Source organism: Gorilla gorilla, chromosome 13 (genome assembly GCF_029281585.2).
Source record: "Gorilla gorilla gorilla isolate KB3781 chromosome 13, NHGRI_mGorGor1-v2.1_pri, whole genome shotgun sequence".
Classification (NCBI taxonomy): domain Eukaryota; kingdom Metazoa; phylum Chordata; class Mammalia; order Primates; family Hominidae; genus Gorilla; species Gorilla gorilla.
This window is the reverse complement of record NC_073237.2, coordinates 81,129,211-81,142,531: the sequence shown is the minus strand read 5'-3', so window position 1 is coordinate 81,142,531 and position 13,321 is coordinate 81,129,211. Positions and strand designations below refer to the sequence as shown.

The 13,321-nt window shown below is 41.0% G+C and overlaps 1 protein-coding gene across 8 annotated transcripts in view; it reads right to left on the bottom strand.

The window, feature by feature from the left end:
- Nucleotides 1-13,321, bottom strand: part of NTRK2 (neurotrophic receptor tyrosine kinase 2) — a 358,350-nt gene that overhangs the window by 88,968 nt on the left and 256,061 nt on the right. For all 8 annotated transcript variants that reach the window (XM_055350885.2, XM_055350887.2, XM_031014287.3 and 5 more), the window contains one exon: nucleotides 4,475-4,605. In XM_055350885.2, the coding sequence (XP_055206860.1) occupies nucleotides 4,475-4,605 (131 nt within the window). The remainder of the gene's footprint in view (nucleotides 1-4,474; nucleotides 4,606-13,321) is intronic.

Below are 13,321 nucleotides of genomic sequence, written 5' to 3'. Positions count from 1 at the left end.
TGGTGCAACTCTCTATTTATCAAAAGGCTATTATTTTCATGATCTTTTTGTTCTTCCATGCACCCACCCATCCATCCCTTCATTCATTCAACAAGCATTTATTGCATACTACTACATATGAGGCAATGTGCTAAAAGGCACTATTGCCATCCTGGGGAATATGCCACTCTACTAGAGGAGACAGACATTCAATGCCATTCATTAAATAAGCCCAGAAATATATATATAATTTTAAAATATTGACAAATGCTATAAAGGACAAGTACAGATGTTTTAATAGCATATATCATGGAGATGTGACCTAGATGGAGGAGCAAACAAGGCGCATCCTTCCCAAGAGGGACAACTTGAATTGAGAGCTGATGGGTGGATGGGAGTTACCTGGGCCAAGAGGCTGGGTAGGGGCCATCCCGACATGGAAATGGAAGAAACTTGTTGGATGTCACTTGGGGCCTGCCTCATTATGTGCTAGAGGATTTATCAGAAAACTTTTCCAAACTCTTGGTGGAGAAAAACATCATCATTTTCTCTGTTGACAAGAAAGAATTTGGAAACATGAAAAGCAAAAATCCTAAGTCAGATTCCAACGAAAGTGCTTGCTGAAGTCAAATTTTACCATTTTTTATCTTGCCAAGTCTTCTTCCTGTACAACACCTCTGATTCACTTTAACTTACACCTTGGGGAAGTCACTCGACTTCCTTGAGTCTCAGTTTTCTCATCCATAAAACATGAGGCTTGGGTTATATATATGATTTCTAAGGTCTCTCTCCTATTCAGCATTTTATGTTTCTAGAAATACACCTGAGTTAGTGGGGAGGGGAGGAGAGACCATGTATCCCACAATGCACACTTGTGGATATATTTAAAAAGCAAAAGTCAATGTGGATTCATAGTACAAGGAAATGTTATAGGAATTGCAGCTTTGGAAATACAGGTTGGATGGAGCCAAAAATAGCTAATGCATCCACAGTTAATGCAGGGAAACTGCGATGAAGCGTTTCCTTGGCAATTGACTTACTTAAAGGTAAAGTAACTCAGTTTGATCAAAGACTGGTTTCTCTGCTTCTCCTCCTCTCTATCGGTTCTTTGATTATAACTCAGTGCAAAGGGGAAAAAAAATGGTTGATAGATCAATTTCACTAAAAAAAACAAAGGTCATCCAAAAATATCAGGAAAGGGACAATCCGGTTGGATCCAAACAAGCAAATACTCTGATGGGAGAGGCATGCTCAGCTCTGTGTGCCCTCAAGTGTTGTGCACATGCCTTAGGATCACTTCCACCCTAAATCTCTTCCTATGGATCCCTCAAGCTCTTAAATCATCAACACCAGAATTTACAGGAATCTGACATCTGTCAATCTGAACGTAAAGCCTTAGATTTCACACCAGAGTCAGCTCCTTCTAGAGAAGGAAAAAGGACAATAGCTGCTATTTCTTAGCATGCATAATCAATGCGGCAGGGGTTGCTAAGCAACAGCAGAAAGGCTGTCAAACATCCCTGGGTGTCTCCAATGGAAGAGGAGCAAGCCCGGCAGTCACTCCATAGAGGTGAGAAGCTGTGCAGTCCCTGGCAGCTGCAATCAGTTGGTTTCATTCCTTTAAAAAATCCCTTCATTGTGGTCAGGGCTGAACCATAGACATTTTCTTCCCAGGCTCCTTTGGATAGTCTTTGAATACACTTTCAATAGGCCTAAAGCCCTAAAAATGAGCAGGTCAGGCTGGCGAGTGACAGCTCTGTGAAAGGTCCATGGGTTATTCTGATCCAATTCAGCCTGGAGCCTGTGGAAGGTCCAGCTAGTCCCTTACGTGGCTGCAGCCTCTGAATCCCAGAGAGTTGAAATAAACATCCTCTCTGAAGCTTGAAATTACTCTAGCAAACATAAGCAAAACCTCTCACTTAAAAAAAAAATTCACATGGAAGGTCACTGACATGAGACTTCTTAAGTTTGTGGCCATGAAGTTAGAATGAATTTTTAGTCTGCAGGCACTTTGCCCTCCTTATTTGAGATGACAGATGATAGTTTCATTTGAATTTCAACAAGAATGAAACTAGCAAAGAGAAGAGTTGGGATTAACAAAGAATTAAATCTTGTTTTTCCTTTTTTTTAAGCAGTGTTGATTAAAGAAACACTCATCATAGGTCATTACTTTGCAAATACTTACTTGGCAAAGCCAGGATGTATGTGAAGACTAGGCCCTAGGTCTGGTTCAGAGGTGGAACTAGGAATGTGCTTGGGATGTAAACTAGAGAGGGGCCTCACTGACAGTGATAATGGGACATATGCCCAAACAGAAGAATGCCGTGGGCAGGAAAGTGGAATGGCATAAGATGTCTTTTAATGCCAACCCAGGTACTAGGCTAAACATCACTGTCACCAGCTGACCCTTCACTGTTAGTTGTCCAAGCCCTGAAGTCCTATTTGAGCATATGTTTGGAAGGAAATGTAATACATAAGCTGAGGGTGCCCTGGATTCAGCTGCGCAACACACTCTCCTTAAAGGTATTGCAAGAAGTACAGAGAAGTAGGCACAGGGCAAGAAGTGGTACTAAGATGAAAGGCCATACCCACTGAGAAGTTGGCTCTATCTCTATATCTGCCTGAGGTTTCTTAGCTATTTCTACATTCTCATCTAGGATTCCCTAGTCTCCCAGGATTTCTTTACATTCAAAGTGTCCATCTTGTGACACCTGCAGAGTCTGAAGGTCTGACTTAGCTTCCTGGGTGGCAGTACAAAATATGCACCCAGAACACAAATCCAGAGTCTTAAGATTCCTTGTCTATAATACATGGCTAGCCTAGGATTAGATGTTCCCAAAGATTCTTCCAGCTCTAACATGTGATCAAACTATGAATTTACAAAAATAGAGCTACCTTTTGGTCTCATTTAACCAAAAGGGGGAAAAAAAGATACAGTAAGAAGAAAACAGAGACTGCAGATTTAACACTGCCAAATGTTCTGAACATTTTGTGCTAAACAATGACAAACAAAACTTTTTGAGTAAGTAAAAGAGGAAGTAATAGCAAAAGCAAGAATTAAACATTTCCAGAATGACTACTAGATTCTCACTTTGCCACCTTCTACCCCATTCACCCTCACATCTCTCTAGGATCTCCTTCCTCTCCTCTCTCCTCTCTCTCTCTCCCCCTCCATTTGTCCATCTTGGGGAGATGATGTTTATTTGGAAAATGTTTACATTTATCATTCCTAGGAAGGCCTGTTCTTTATTCACCCCAAAGTGCAGAGTTTAGGAGTCTTCTCTGAGAGTTTAGGAGTATCATGCCACCTTGGTTAGTTTCTTTTGGTGACAAAGCAAATGTACAGATTTTCTATTTGGATAAACTTTAATAAAAACCATTTAGTCTGCTGGATGACTCCAAGAATAATTTTATTTCTCAGTTGTGCCCATTATGTATGTACTGAAACATTTTAATGTTAAGTATAACAGTAATGGAATAGACTCCTGATTTTCTAAAATGAAAAGTTGTCCTGGTTATGACTAGTAAATAAATGCCATTTGTAAAAATGTTTCCTGTTTGGCAGAAATAAAACACAGCAAAAAACTCAATCATCTTATATTATGTCAAGAACTTACATTTTATTACATTAGCCATGTCCATATTCATTTGGAGCTTAATTCATTTTATAAATATATGCCTCTTTTAAGTGTTTTAAATATATATTACCCATTATTTTGGTGAGTTAAAAATTTTTTGAAAAATATATGTAAAATACCTGAAGGCTTTTGTGCTATTTTTGTTAATTCTTGTGTTTTAGAGAGCTCAGTGGAAATTGCATCCTTTTCAATCATAATGCTTATCTAACTGAAGACCAGGACTCCTTTTTGAGTTTATGAGGACGTGACTATGATGGAGGACTTTCAGTCTTCATTTTAGTAAAACCACCATGTCTCCTTGGGTGGTGAATTCCACAGGAGATACCATCCAGCCCTGGATGAAATCATGCCTGTGCTATATAAAACCCTGGAGATTTGTACGCATCTGGGAGGGTCAGGGTAGAGAATTGAGTGGCACAGAGGCTGAGAGGGGAAGTGAAGTCCACAATCCTTCCTTCCAGAACCATAAACCTGACACAAGCTTCAGCTGAGCTTGGAACAAGCACCTAACAATTTGAGGAGACACATGTGAGTCTTCAGGAAGGACTCAGCTGGTCGAATTCTGTTTGGCCCCACTGACTTCCATCCAAAATTCAGTTAGCATGGACTTGGAAGAGTAGCTCAGAGCTCTTCACAGCCTGCAGACTTGTCAGTGGCCCCTGAGAAGAACCTCTGACAGTTGGATGTGCCCCAAATGTCCTTTCCACTGTCCATTTAGTTTAAAGGAATTTGGATACATCCACCATAGCAGGAACAATTTACTCCTGCATTGGCCACCAAAATATAATAAAATAGAGTTAAATTTCCACACGTAAGTGTGATCATGGTTAATGAGACATTCTGGAATGTTCTCTTACCTTCACTGCCACCAAGATCTTGTCCTGCTCAGGACAGAGGTTATAGCATTCAGCTAGGAACACTTTTCCAAAGGCTCCTTCGCCTAGCTCCCTTTTCAGAACAATGTTATGTCGCTTGATGTGCTGAACAACTGCAAAACAAAGACAGAATGGAAATTGGAATTGAAGCACATGGAGGTGAAGGCAGCGGGTGAAGAGTTGGTGGCCTGTACCTGAGCTTCCAGGCCCAAGAGTCTCTCCTCTGTGCACAGTGAACCGAAGAAGCTGGGTGTCCATCTTCACAGTCCACCCCAAATGGCTGGGCGGAGGTTTCATCACCTTTTTCTCCAGAACTCAGTTATTGTTTCTGATAAAACTAAAGTAGATACCTAGTTGCTGACTGCAAAATATCCTTGATAAACTTTATAGAGTAAAAAAGGGGAGAAATGAGAAATTCACATTAATGGCAGGCTTCTTATAGGCCAGATGCTTTGCATATATTTGTTAGCAGTGTGTCCAGCAGGGCAAAGCAGAGAGATAGCTAGCAATCCTGAATTATTGGTTAAGCCATCTCAGATTCCTAAGGGAGACAGAGTCAGAGGATACAAAAGGGAAATGCAAGATCTTTGCATTGTTAATTAAGGTTTTGGCCTCATCTCAGTTTTAGCCTTCTAGTGGGGTGGGCTAAAACATGGTTGGGCCTCACTGACTTCCTTTGTTTGGATCAGAAACATCTAGACGTCTGCATTAAGGACTAGCTTCCTTAGCCTTGTTTTAAAATCATGGCTCAGTCTTGGCTCTCCAAGGCCAAGAAGAGACAAAAGCAGATGAATCCCAGGACAAGAGAATGTTCCTCCCTACAGTCTGGAGCAGCGACGGCTCAAGTCATTCATCCATACACCCTCTTGGTGCACAAGGCAGGAGGCAGTTAAGGGTCCTCAGAAGCTCATTGGCTGCAAGGTGGAAACCAGAGAGGGAGCACACCAAAGGACAGAGGTCATGGAGGACAGGCCCACAAGGAGACCCTGCAGAGGACAGAAGTACACGTGAGCTGTGCCTCCTCACTCAGCACGTTAAATGTTGAGTCCCTTAGCACGGGAGTTCCGCTGGGTCTTGGCTGGTATTATTTTCTGAACTCCTTGTTGCTGAATGGTAGTGCATTAAAAAGAGATTGTGATGCCCTCTAGAGCTTGGAATGTGTGGCCAACTATATTCTCTCATTTCAGTCTCACAATCCCGTGACATAATCCTCTCTGCATTTTACAAGTAGGAAACCAGTCTGCAGGAATTTCCAAGATTCACAGTCTGGGAATGGAATTGGGATTTGAACCCGAGTCTGTCTGATTCCAGAGTTCATGTGTTTTCTTCTACTTCACAAAGTCTCTTTTCAATTGTAAACTGTTCTAAACATGAGCAGAGACTTAATTTATAAGAGAAATAGAGAAAAAAGTAAAAACAATTGCCAGGCTTCCTCTCTGCTTAGTTCATCCTTCAAAGCCCCGTTCAAATTCTTACTCTCTCATAGAGCTTTCCAGGACCACTTTGACCACCAAAGACCTCTTCCTGTGAACTCACATTCTGTCATAGCTTGTTCATATTCTGATGTATCCCGCAATTATATCACATCTGTAAGCTCCCAAGGTTAAGACCGAGCCCTAAATATCTCCTGATGCCTCATGCAACTCAAAGTAGAGATTTAGTACTGCGGTGTAACTTGATAACATTTTTTAAAACTTTTTTTAATTGATTGTGAACTGCATTATAAGAAAACATAAACCATATATCTGCAGTTTAATTTAAACTGCAGTAAATAATAATAATAAAATGGATACCTATGAACCCACCATCCCATTTAAGAAATAGAATATCACCAGTAATTTTGAAGCACCAGTGTGTTCTTTCCTGATTGTACCTACATTCCTACTTATCTCCCAGAGCTTGTTCAGCTTCACCTGTTTCTGAACCTACATTAAATGGAGTTATACAGTACGAATTCTTGCAGATCTTGCATCTCTCTCTCAACGCTGTCCTTGAGATTGGGCTGTATTGTGTGTGTAGTATGAATTATTTCCCTTATACCACTGTATAATATTCTGTGGAAGGACTGTACCACCATGTATTTATCCATTCTATGTTGATGGACAGCCTGCTCAGTTTCTTTTTGGACACAACTTTATAGAAAATGCAAGTGGTAATTAAGATTTTGATTTAATGGGATTTTTCTGTCCCCCCGATAATTCATGTGGTTCAGAGCTATGAATGCCTTTGTGAGCCTCTGGGAACTCAGGGTGATAAAAATCAAAAGGTCTTTTTATGAGCAACAATATTGATGAATATAAGAACGTATATTAATTTCTCATGCTCCAGTGACAACGACTGAATTTAAGAGGAGAGAAATGTGTTCATTAGGGAGAGTGCCCATATAAAGACACAAATGTAATTCTTGCAGATAATTAGCTGCCCTATTTAAATCTAATATTTAACTCCCTGGTTGTCACATGTTCATTGGGAATTAAATTCCCACTTGATTTACTTCTCACTCTAACCAGAGCAAGGCAAGTATTTAACGTTGTTTTTTTTTTTTTTTTTTTTTGCATTTTATTACATACCTTCTTTCTTTTCGCAGTCCAAGCAGGAGAAAAATTTGGTGGAAAATAAGTTTTTAAGGCCAAAGCCACAATTTCATTATTTCCAAAACTAAAATTGATTAAAGCAGTTTTTCCACGTTGACCTTGAAAGCAGGGGAGCTGCCTCTTTTCTTTAGGAAATGGGCTACTATATTTGCATTTATCTGCTTTGTTATGTTTTGGGGCACCGATCATCTGAGCAGTGTCCTTTTGCCAATGTATTCTCTCTAAATGGAATAAATTTCTCTCTCTCTCTTTTTTTTTTGAGACAGAGTCTCGCTCTGTCGCCCAGGCTGGAGTGCAGTGGAACAATCTCGGCTCACTGCAACCTCTGCCTCCCAGGTCCAAGCAATTCTTCTGCCTCAGCCTCCTGAGTAGCTGAGACTACAGGTGTGTGCCACCACACCTGGCTAATGTTTTTGTATTTTTAGTAGAGATGGGGTTTCACCATATTGGCCAGGCTGATCTCAAACTCCTGACCTCGTGATCCACCCACCTTGGCCTCCCAAAGTGCTGGGATTACAGGTGTGAGTCACCGTGCCTGGCCAAATTTCTCTTTTTTAAGACTGAGCTACTTAGGGGCACAGGAATTTTGTATTTGTATTCCTGACAGGGCCTCACAGTGCTGTGCATACAATTGGTGCTTTATAAATATCTGTGAAAAAATATGTTTAATAATGATAATCACAGACAAGTGCTACTTGACTATGTTATTTGAGTTAATTGAGGTCAACTCTTTTAAGCCTGTAGGTGATAAAATAGCTCTATTCTCTGGGATGGCAGCAGTGGGAAGAACATCTAATCTGAAGCTTTCCTGTCATTGAGCTAAGAACGTCTTCCCATTCTCCTTTAAGAAGGCATCAAAACTCATCCCAACTTGCCCATTTTCCATTTCCTTACAACACCACAGGAAGTCTCTAGTTATCCAGACACTATCCTCCCAATGTGGATCGCTTATGCCCCTTCAGCTCCCCTGGACACCCCTCCACGGTGTACTCTGAGCTCACTGCCTGTGACTCCACAAGCTCCTTATTTCCTAAACTCTCCTTAAACATCCCTTTACCTCCCTGATTTAAATAAAACCTCGGCAATGCACCAAGGATGCCCAAGCCTCTCAATTGGACGCCATCTCTATCCCTCATCCCCTGGTACTTCAGGGCTTACACACCTGATTTCTGATCCTTTACTCCCTCTCCCTCGTGCTAGAGCCCCAGCTGTCTTGAAGCTTCTATCTTAGGGAGCCGTTACCCTGCACCACCTCTGCTGATATCTCAGTTGCTCCTCTCACCCACTGAGCTCTGGGCCCACATTTTCCCTCTCCACCCTACCAGTGCCTTCCTTCTCAGGGCCCGAGCTCAGAAAGGCTCAGTAACCTGCCTAAGCTGTAACAACACTGGGCTGCCATTTCTCCTCCAGCTTTCAGCAGTGGAGCTAAGAGGCCAGACATCCAAAGGTTTAGTTTGGCTGATTGTGTGACATTAGGCTAACTTTTCCTGAGAGTAAGACTTTTGTAATGAAGGAAGCAATGCCCTGATTCACATTCTGGACAAACTCCTATCTCACTGTGGTCTAAGACTTTGAATATCAGTATCTTGAAGGGCTCTGTGGACATTTTTGATTCACTTTACACAAAATATCCTGAGTGAAGCATGCCTAAGGATTCCATGATAAATAAGCTATCACATAAGCATGCAAAATTCTCACATGCTTCCTTTCTCTGTGATCAGCCAATCTGCTGCTCTTAACTTTGGAGACTTGAGCAAAATCACCTTAAACCCAACATAAGCGACTGTAATAAGAAATAAATAAGAGGCTGGGTGTGGTGGCTCACACCTGTAATCCCAGCACTTTGGGAGGCCGAGGTGGGCTGATCACTTGAGGTCAGGAGTTTGAGACCAGCCTGGCCAACGTGGTGAAACCCTGTCTCTATTAAAACTACAAAAATTAAACGGACGTGGTGGCATGCACCTGTAATCCCAGCTACCCGGGAGACTGAGGCAGGAGAATTGTTTGAATCCAGGAGGCAGAGGTTGCAGTGAGCAGGGATCATGCCACTGCACTCCAGCCTGGGCAACAGAATGAGACTCTCTCTCAAATTGAAAAAAAAAAAAAGAACCAAACTCTACCATGAATGACTTCCTAGATTTGAAGGAAAACTCAAAACAATCACTTAATTAAAAAAAAAAATTTTATAGAAAAATTTCTGTGTAAAATTCACCCTGCCAAAGGAAAAGGAGGAATCAAATAAGAGCTGTAGGAAATACACCACCAAACTCGTGTGATCTGCACCCTGTCTGGGCAACCCTGTCACTGATGGAATTTTTCAGAATGGAAATCTGGTGCCCTTGGTCATTTGTCCCATGAGTGCCAGAAGTGAACTAACTTCCGGCTCTGTGTTCGTATCACATTAGAGTCCTGAAAAATGCATTGTGTCGCAACGTGTCTTCAGCAGCTGACATAGATGCTTGTAGTTTCAGATTGCTTAAATCAAATTCTGGTATAGATTCCTCCCAGAAGTACATATTCCATATATACACACAGGCACTAGATAAAGTATTACTCTATGTCTACACCCATTGCTATGAAATCTAAAACTAATAAAAAATAAATATAACTTTATTCATTTAAGGTCTCAGGAAATGTGCCTTTCCCATTTCCTCAATAATGGGGTTTCATAGATACTCTTGGCCCAGTGGACTTATTCCACTAAACATATGGACTTTCAACAGAGACATTTATTCAGTATCTAATATATGACAAGGATAAAGCAACCTGCAGTTAAAACGAGAGAGATCTTACAGTTTTCAGGAGAAAGATTAAAACTAATATACTCTAAAAGATAATGTCCTGTACTGGGAGTTCCCGAAATTCTCTCTCTCGGTTTCCCTGTGGTCCTAAATGCAGAGCCTGCCTTTAGCAGTTCCATCTCCCAGGACTGAATACTGTGATAGGAAAAGAACTTAAAGATCATCGAGACTGGCTCCCTCGGGTTTGACAGATCAGTGAGAGGCTTGGCACAGTGACATGACTTTCCCGGGGCCACACAGCTAGAAGGTGACCGAGCTAGGATTCAGGTTCCCTCCCTCTCAGAAAAGCAACTCTTGGACTCTGAAATAGAGGACACTGATTCATACTGAAGACAGAGAGGGTTTCCTGACATTAAAGTGAAAACAGGTATTTCATTTAGTTGATATCTTTTCTACTAGAAATACTTGAAACACTCATGTTTATCATCTGAAATGAGCCGCACATCTCCTAATAAACAATTTCATTAGAAAACTACTGATAAATATAAAATATGAATGTTAAAAGCAGAATGTAAATGTTAAATACTTCAAAAAATGCTTGAACTTGATATAAAATAAAATTAACAAAAATGATTTTCCAAATATCTTCATGTATTAGCAGCATATTGAATCAGGTAAAATCATCCACCTTATAAAAACAAATTTGTGTGAAAGATAGAAACTATGTTTTAAAGTTTCACCTACATTTTTATTAAGATACAAGTTGGTACTAAATTAAAAAATAAATGCAATTAAGACCAAAGACATAAAACACACCAGAACAAGAAAAGGCTAAATATTCATAAATAATATTAACGGTGAAATAGAGCACGTAACAAGACTGAGCCATTCTGAAGCACTTCTCAGCAAAAATTCCCAACGTGCATTATCATCAATTAATTTCATATCCCTCTGAATGAGGTCAATAGCCACACTTATTTTACAGATGACACCTCAGTTAATTGACTTACTTGTGGCCATAGAGCAATCCACTTACTTATCCTTTTCCAAGTACTGTTTCCAGTGAAATGAGGAAATAGGGAGGGAACAGGGTGCCTAACCTGTGCTGGTTGCTATTATGGGCCAGAGAATGTGCTGAGATTTACAGGACTTACCAATTGTCATAGCAATCTGGAAGGGTATTCTTACCTCCATTTTCAAACTAAGGAAACAAAGAGGAGGACTGGATTAGCTAAATAACTCATGTGAGATTGTATAATTAGTAAGAGGCAGGGTTTGAATTCTTTCCACTACAACATACCTTGCCTTGGCCTTCTTACAAAAAACAAGCAAAAGAGAAAGCATATGAGTTCAGCTGTGCCTATCTAGGAAATCAGAGGTCTATTTCTAACAATTTAGTTCAATAAACTTTTACTATGCTCCTACTAAAAGTGCCTCAGCATTTTCTAGGGCCTAGAAAAAGAGAAGAGTAAAATAATCCCTGTCTTCAAGGACCTTATAACCTAAAGGGCAGAAAAACCCATGTACATATATCTTTCATGCCATTTACTTACATCTTTGCTCCATTCACAAAAGATTTTAGGTACTATAAATGACACAAAGAAAAACAAAAACTGTAATAATAACTGAAGTCAAGAGAAATAAAATAGGAAGTTAAGACAAGGTGTTAAGTAGAAATGCAAGCATGAAGATTCTTGGGTCCTCAGTGGTTATTAAACTTAAGTCATAATTTGATCCTAAGCTTGCTGGCAGGAGAAGCCAAAAAGAACACACAATAATTTACAAAATTTTGGCTACTCATAAATAAAAACACAGCGATCCCTTCTTCATGAAGTAAGATTCTTCATGACAGTTTGTTTTCAAAGGAATGTTTCAAATCGATTTTACAAAAGGGATGCCGATAGGCACAATGATCAATATCCTCAAAAATGTCTCCAGAGTAAGAAGTGAGTTTCCTAAAAATAGTACTCATAACAGAGATCAATAAGAAATGAACACATGACACAAAAGCTATCTTCAGCCAAGGCATTGCATAAGGAGTCCACAGCTCTTATCATAAGGACATTAAAATAAACACCTATGGGCATACTCAAGAATGCTTTGGGCATGGAGTTGACAAATCGGTGTAATTTCCCCTAATCCACTGCTGAGCCTGGAATACATGAGACAACCAAAACTATTTTATTAACAAATAATAACGCGAACATGTAAAAATAGATGAGTAACTGAATAAGAGAAAAAAATGGTGAGAAAGAGAACACTTAAGAGGGGAGAAGAGAAAGAACCAGGATGAGGTGAAAGAAAAGTCCAGAGTGGATTTAGGAAAGAGTGATTTATCTTGGTTTTTCCAAAAGAGGAACAGCAGGCAACATGCCATAAAAAAAGAAAGAAACTGGGTGGGGTGCGGTGGCTCATGCATGTAATCCCAGCACTTTGGGAGGCCGAGGAGGGCAGATCACCTGAGGTCAGGAGTTCAAGACCAGCCTGACCAACATGGAGAAACCCAGTCTCTATTAAAAATTCAAAATTAGCAGGGCATGGTGGCACATGCCTGTAATCCCAGCTACTTGGGAGTCTGAGGCAGGAGAATCGCTTGAACCTGGGAGGGAGAGGTTGCATTGAGCTGAGATCACACCATTGCACTCCATCCTGGGCAACAAGAGTGAAACTCCATCTCAAAAAGAAGGAAAGAAAAAGAAAGAAAGAAAGAAAGGAAGGAAGGAAGGAAGGAAAGAAGGAAGGAAAGAAGGAAGGAAGGGAAAGAAAGAGACTGGATTATGGAGGGCTTTGAATATCTCACTAAGTAGTTCAGACAAGCTCTGGCATTAGTAAATATGACTTCCTTCTCTGTGCCTCCCCTTCCTCATTGTTAAATAAGGGAGTTTGGACTACATGGCATCTTAGGTCTGCCCCAGCTCACACACTCCACAGGCATGAGTCCATGATTTTACATTATATACGTGAGTCCTGGGGAGCTATTGAAGACCTTTGAGCATGGTAAGAAGTGATCAGGGCAAGTCTTTAGAGAGATTCATCTGGCTGGACTAAAACTGGAAGCAAGGAAGCCAGTGAGGGCATAGCACTAGAATTTGTCCTCACAGAGGCTGGTACAGAGCTGAGGGCGGGCTCCATCCCATCCCTCATCCATCTTTCCTCTCCGGCCTCTTGCCTGTCAAAAGTCCGCAGCTCAGCAAGACTCTTGTGGGAAGTGCTGTCCCCAGCCACAGAAGCTGCAGTCAGATCTGTGACCCCAAATGGTACAGAGGATGTCACCAAAAACGAATCCTCAGAGAATGACTATGAGGAAAATCAGGGAAAGACAGAAAACAAGATGAAAATGAACTAATCAGAGGCAGGAGAGGGCCATGGATCATGATCACGAAGACAACAGAAGGCAGCCTACCCTGGGTGGTGTCCCGAATGGGAAGTGAGGAAATGGAAGCCAGGACTGAAGAATGGAGGCCGAGCCTGTGGGAAACTGGGGAGGGGGCGGA